Source organism: Electrophorus electricus, chromosome 22 (genome assembly GCF_041902795.1).
Source record: "Electrophorus electricus isolate QZ-2024a chromosome 22, ASM4190279v1, whole genome shotgun sequence".
NCBI lineage: Eukaryota > Metazoa > Chordata > Actinopteri > Gymnotiformes > Gymnotidae > Electrophorus > Electrophorus electricus.
In genome coordinates, this window is record NC_137518.1 from 17,066,326 (window position 1) to 17,073,201 (window position 6,876).

At 39.7% G+C, this 6,876-nt stretch overlaps 1 protein-coding gene across 1 annotated transcript; it reads right to left on the reverse strand.

The window, feature by feature from the left end:
• Positions 1–931: 931 nt before the first annotated feature.
• On the reverse strand, positions 932–5,807 carry LOC113579152 (SLA class II histocompatibility antigen, DQ haplotype D beta chain). Its single transcript, XM_081705796.1, is given in 5 exon segments — positions 932–1,143; positions 1,263–1,535; positions 3,249–3,518; positions 5,504–5,513; positions 5,631–5,807. Coding segments are annotated over 5 exon segments (942 nt in total).
• Between the last annotated feature and the right edge of the window lie 1,069 nt (positions 5,808–6,876).

A 6,876-nucleotide genomic window follows, 5' to 3' on the forward strand; every position in this document is an offset into this window, starting at 1 on the left:
GTGTGAGTGTGCAGTGCTAAATTTAATTCCCAAAAGTAGGGCAAACCTCATGCTATTGTAGTTGCTGGAGTTCTTTGTCTTGGAACATTCCAATCCCAGCTGCACTGGCAAGTTCCTGCGAAAACACCAGACGGCATATTTGCTAGCAAGGAGGGGCGAGGCTGCTAGCAGGGCCAGCATCGGCTTTTGCTCACCTAAGGAGTCACTGCTAATTATATCCCCACACCTACCACGCTACGCTCAATCAGGCTGTCTCACAGCTACGTGTCATGCTACAGAAAAGCTTGTTACTGTGCAGGCTCCTGTTACCCCAATCCCATCTTCTGTCAGACCGACTATTCTTGGCTGGTGGTGCAGCTCATATTTTTGAAAGGAAAGTGCAAACAAATAGGACTTTGCCAATGTATTCTGATAATATTGTCACTACAAATATGAATCATATGTATATGATGCAACATGTTTCACAATTAAACTGTTTTTTATACTTAATGCTGAAAACAGTAATATACCAAAGACAAAAGGGAAAAACAAGAATAATGAATCCACCTCACTTTTTTTATACATATTTTTGTCTTCCATTCGCTCTCAATACACTTTGCTTTCTCTTATGCTGAAACCCCCAAAATTATCAAAATATTTTGAAATGTATTGTTCATATATATTCCAAAAAATAATTCATTTTATTGATTTATAGGTATAGTCTATAAATGTAGCTTTTTTTATATCACAATGGAACATACTACTCTGTTTTAGCAAAACTACTGATGTTCACTGTACATCCAATTAAATGGAGGAAATAAATACATTCTTTTTTCCAAACAAATATAGTCCAAATAAGAAAGCTTGGCATAATTACATAGCACTGTTTCAGTTAGCAGGTACTGCACTTTTTCTTTTTTTTTTTGGTGTTCTGTCACTGCTTGAGAACATCTCACAGCTCAGCTGCTAAGTGCATCAGGCTCATAGATGGTGGAGTGCCTGACTCTTCACTGCAGTCATTTGTCACAACTTCACAGGGCTTTGGGGTTCGTTTACTTTTGAGATGGACAACCAGTGTCGTTGTGCCAATCGGCAGTACAAACCCAGCAAAAAATGCAGCCACAGCTATGACAGCAGACAGCGAAAGGTTGACCGGTCTCTCCTCTGAAAGATAGTGAAGATATAACAATAATTCTTTGATATCTTACAAGGACGAATTTGTGGGAAGTATATACATGAGGAAGATGTCGAACTCGGGCCTGACTTCCAGTCAAGACACGTACCCAAAGTTGCTCTTAATTTCCCATCAATACTTATGTGTTCAACGTCACAGGTGATTCCATGGACAAATGCGTTGCCAAGACTCAGGTAGCTGGTCATCTGGAACGTACCCTCTTTGTGAGGCAATATGCTAGTGGTTGACATGCCATAGTAGATGGGTTTTCCTTGGCGGGCCCATTGGACACGGATAACATTGGGATAGAAACTGTGAACGTGGCATGTAAGGAACTCCTGACCCTGCTCCCCTGTCATTCGCACATGCACTGTTGGTTTGGCTACATGGAAAAATGAAATAAAATTAAACTTCAGCAATCTGCGAAATGTAACTTACAAATGAGATTGTACTGGAAATGCTACAAACTGAATTCCTTAATAATCCAAGTCTGGATTGAAAAAAGTATCTAATGCTTTTCTCTCTGAAGAAGATTTTCTATATTTTATTTTCCATGATGTGTCACTACTTTATTAATATTATGGGAAAAACGGCTTCAGTGTGGCTACATATATCATAACTCAGGAGCCAGAACTGCAGTGGAAAAGGTTATACACCTTCAATTTTCAAACAAATGTTCTGAATGAAAGGTACTTATCTACATTGTTTAAAACAGTAACCACATACTCCAACCAGCCAACGCAGCCTGTGATACACTAACAAATATTGCAAAACTCCTTATCCTCTCTGCAAAACCCTCTACAATCAAAACAGTAAATGCATGCTGCAGAACCATGTAAGTCAAACACAGCAGTTCTACAGAAAGACAAACATTCATGAACCATTCATGTTTCAATGATGCAGATCTGTGGCCAGTTCTAAAGTGCTATGTTGTTTCTTACTACTGTATTGCTAAAGGACATCCACTGTAATCCACCATGACTCACTACAATTACAATAAATTCAGTACACACACACACACACACACACACACACACACACACACACACACACACACACACAGGTGGTCCAACAAAGTGAAATGCAAGAATGAGAAAATACACCTTCTATGTAAATATAGTGATTTTATTGGGCTACCTATAATATAGTACTGTAATGCAGGTGCATACTAAAACAAAACAACCAAAAATACTGTAATATAATACAAAATACAAGACTGTGGCTTGCCATTTGCTTTACTCAAAGAATATTTTCCTTAGCAATGTAGCATGGGAAAAGTCTCTTGGTATGCGTGATCGAACCTTGGAAGACTGATGCTGTGACTGACATTCATGTCTCATTCTTAGCATCTAAAAGTGGCATTTGGTCATAGGAATGGTGATCTTATACAATAGGATATACAACAGGTTTGAGGAATTGGATATACAGAAGTAGAAATTCAACAGACATTAATGGATGAACCCTACACCAGTCCCTCGCTGCAGATGTCTGATTGAATGGAACATTGTCCCATATGACTGCATAGCATTGGCCACTGACCAAAAGTAAATTGTTTATTGGTTTAGAGTTATATTTGGCAAGCAGTAGTTAAGCAATTGGAAGTCATTGCCAATTTGAGGAAGTGTTTTGGGATTGGTAATTAGCAGCTGCTGCCACCGTGTTTGTGATTTGCTTGAACTTCATGTAATTTTTTTTGTTGCCAAATGATCACTGTGTTTATTGTTTTGCATGAAGACCATAAGAAATGGAGACTGATAAGAGTCTTAAGTCTTAAGTAATAAGAGTCTTCACTATTCATTTGCTGTTTTTGCTATAATATATTAGAAGCTTGCGCATATATCCTAGTGGTTTATTGATTTTTTTATGTTATAATTTGGTTAGGTTCCTAGTGTCAGATTGCATTCTTGAAGGTTATTATTTGCATCCCTAGCATAACACAGCTGAATCAACTCAGTTACTAGTCACTCAGAAAATCACCAAACCGTGCAGGAAAACCTTCAGATTTACAAGAATATAATTTAATCCCATTGACATGTGTGAAAATATCTATTTGTAAATTAGGTGTCAATATTTAAATTAAATGGCTTTTCTATACCTGCCCTGGAGAGGGAGCTGTTAGACTGTGAGAAGACAGTCTGCACAGCAGAGCACACCTTCCTCAGGCGTTCCTGCTTAGATCGGATGTATTCCACACTCTTCCTCTCCTCTGCTAGGAAATGGCCCACATCACTAGTGGAAACCATGGTTTCCTTTTCCAAGTCTATGTGCATGATATCTTTGCTGTTGTAGCCATAGCGCCAGAAGTGTCCAACCTGTCAATGACTGTGGAATGCGCACCCAATAAACTGTTGGTATGCACTTTCATCTGCAATACAAAAAAAAGGAGGTTTCACTGGATCGGATTTGAAAGTTTCAATCCCATCAACAAAGCAATTTTGCCTAAATACAATCCATCCACTGTTGTTTCGTTCAGACCTCCAGTGCTGATCGTAGAACAAAGGTTAGTGGATTTCATTCCTGTCACACCCTGGCCGCTACACAGCTTGCGATCACAAACTACACAAACTGCATCACTGGTGAAAACTATGGTTTCCATAGTCACAGCATACCTATACTTCCCCAGTTCCAATTACCCACTTATTGAATACTTTCACACACATTTTTCATTTGTTTTCCTCCCTGTTTAATCCCCACAGGTTGCTAAGTTCAGGGCTTTGCACTAATGATCTCCATTCTCTGCTAGAGACATTGATAAGCCTACTGCTTCTATTTATTGAAGATGGACTTCTTCCTCTTTTTGGCTTCTGCAAATAAAATTTGAGTTCACCACTTGTGTATCCTGCTTCACAAGGTCACATTGTCATAAACATGAAGGCAATGCCATTTTGTCAAAATGATTAAGCCTAAAAAATAGTTAGACTGGTTTAATATAATTTATTACAAGATCAGATAATAAGTCTATATCAGGACTATTCATCTTAGGGCCTAGTGTCTACAACTGTAAAGTTATCCTTCCACAGAGTATGCACAAATAACAAATTCAGATGTTTTCATATCCGAAAAGAGCTGTGACCAAAAAAGGAAAAAAAAAAAAGGAGTTTAACTTCTGTCATGAAGAACCATTGGAATTTTTCTAGGGCAGATCCAAAGGTCAGCTACTGATAGGCAGGTATGATCAAATGGGCAGCTCTATACTCAAAGACGAAAACACAGGAAACAGTAAAAGCCACATGCAGAAGACACATTGAAGAGTAAATCTTTTTAGGAAAAATAGAAAAAGCTCTGATACAAACTACACAGCCAACAAGCCTTGGAAATTTAGAATGACAAAACTGTACATTTAAAGCTGTCTTAATGTACACAAAACTGCAGTTATGGGCGATAATCTGGGAAAGTGCCAGGAAGGAGCTGGAGAAGCAAGACAAAAACTGCAAAAGCAGATGCCTGAGTGTCCATGGCAACATCTTTTGCACAGCTACCATGTAGCTCACAATAAAGGGTTAAGAGCCTTGCTCTTGGGTCTGTGCCAAGTGTTCGGTGACCTTAATGACTGGTTCAAGCGTCTTGTGAGGTGGGACAGAGCGAAAGAGGAATCGTCTGGTGCGTCCCATGGGTTGATGTACTGATGTACTGCCTACAGCATAATTTGCAAGGGACAATTTGAACATAATCGAATGTCTATGCGGTATCCCATTAGCCCATGTTCCTGAAACATTCTAAACAAAAGATGAAATTTTCCTACTGTGAATTATCATCTAGTTCGCAGCTTTAAAAATGTTTAAATATTCGTTTACCTGCTCCAAGGCCCGGCCATGCATTGAGAACGCAAGCAAAAAGAAGAAGCATTATTGCATGCTATTTCGATCACCGTGACTTGAAAAAATGAAAGCAAAAATACAATGTGTGTTTTTCTGCGTTAATGTGATGTCATTTGCAAGTGGTAAGCGTCAAGCTTCAGATCGGTAGCACCAGGCAAACAAAAAAAATGTTTCACGACTTCTCTGTGCAATAATGAAAAGCTGCTTGTGGTGAAAAAGCTAATGTGAAAGAACAAGATCAGACATGTAATAGTAACTTTTCTTTCCTCTTTCAAGAGCCTGAATTTCCTGCATCCACACTGGGTTCCTTCTGGGCATTTGGACTGGCATCTGGCATAATTTGTGGAATTGTTATTTCTGGACTGCTTGTCAGAAGATAATTTTATTCTAATTATAATGTCGGGGAAATTGCAAATCCATTTGATCTCTGATTTCATGTTTGCTTTTTTACTTCAGCAAAGTATTGAAAATTTCTGTCTAATTGCCAAAACAACTTTCACATTTTTTTGCTCTGTTATTGTACATTTCAGACATCCCTGACTCTAGCATTATAAACATATCACATGTGTCAAGACTTAAGAGACAAGGTATCTGTAACAATTGTACACACACACAAAGAAGAGGATCCAATAGGTTTTTATTTTCAGAAAGCGACGGACCCGTGGGATCAGGCAGGTAAGCGTGGTCGGGTTGGTCCAGGGTGGAAATATGGGGCGGCGTCCGGGGGGTGTGCGAGGGTCAGGCGGGAGCCAAGGTCTAGAAAGCAGGCAGGAGTCAGTAACCAGCACGACATGCAAGATTCGGAAATGCTCGGTAAACCACACGGGGTCGGCCATACTTCACGATTTGAAAGCAGAGGAGGGAAGCTTATAAGAGGAGTCTGAGAATCAGGTGTGTTCTAAAACTCAGGTGAGTCTGATCGGGGGTGTGGGTGTGGCTGTCCGGGGCTGAGCATGGGTCCTGGGGGTTGGTGATAGGATCACTCTGAAAGCGTAAGGAATGCCCATCCACAAGTCATCCTGCAGTTTCCACATGATTGTTCACACTGTTCACATTGTTCATATTCATGAAGGTGCTGTTCGCTGTTTCCTGCTTTCAAGCTTAACCAAAGTTATCATTGTGGATTCTTATGAATCTGTAATTGTGGGGTACAGAATATTTGCTATTTGTTTGTTGTAAGGAGCCACCAGATTAAAGTGACATTAATAGTAACCTACATTTAAAGACCTAATTTTGAGTATCTGAATATTGCTCATTGCACTGGTGTTTGTCATGGCGCGCCAGGTGCCCAGTCCGAGGGACATGCCCACTGCCCCACACACACACCACACTGCACGTTTCCATTCCAAGCACCCTGTTTAATAATTGCTCACATGTCCTTTGTTACCTTTTTGTTTCTGCTTTAATTAAAACGACACAAATTCTCGTCCAGTGCTGTGCATTTGTTCCTTGCTGCTGCATAAACAAACACCCCCAGAATTACAGCTGCTTTGCTGCATTCCGCACCCTGAGTTTTATTTCTAGTGCTATTGCCTTTGTTTGCTTTTTGCCAGCTTGCCGCTGTGCTTCCTCAGTTGTCTTAACTATGGAGAATACAGACACTACAAATTTGTGTTTGTCTTGCTCCCTCCCTGTACCTGTTACACCATTTGTATTTTATATAAGTGAAGCTACAGTGCATCATCTCTATGTCTGAAATGGATTAGTAGACCAGAAAAGGTTAAATGTGAGGTATGTAAAGTGAAACTGTTTAAAGTGGTGCAACATGTATTATTTTAGTAACAGGTTGCTAGACGTGTGGCTGTTTCAGGCTTATTTTGGGCTGGTGCATGTATTTCTAAAGCTGTTCACATCTTCATGTTCTGTGCAACGAAACTGTTTTTGTTTTTGTTTTTTTGCATAACA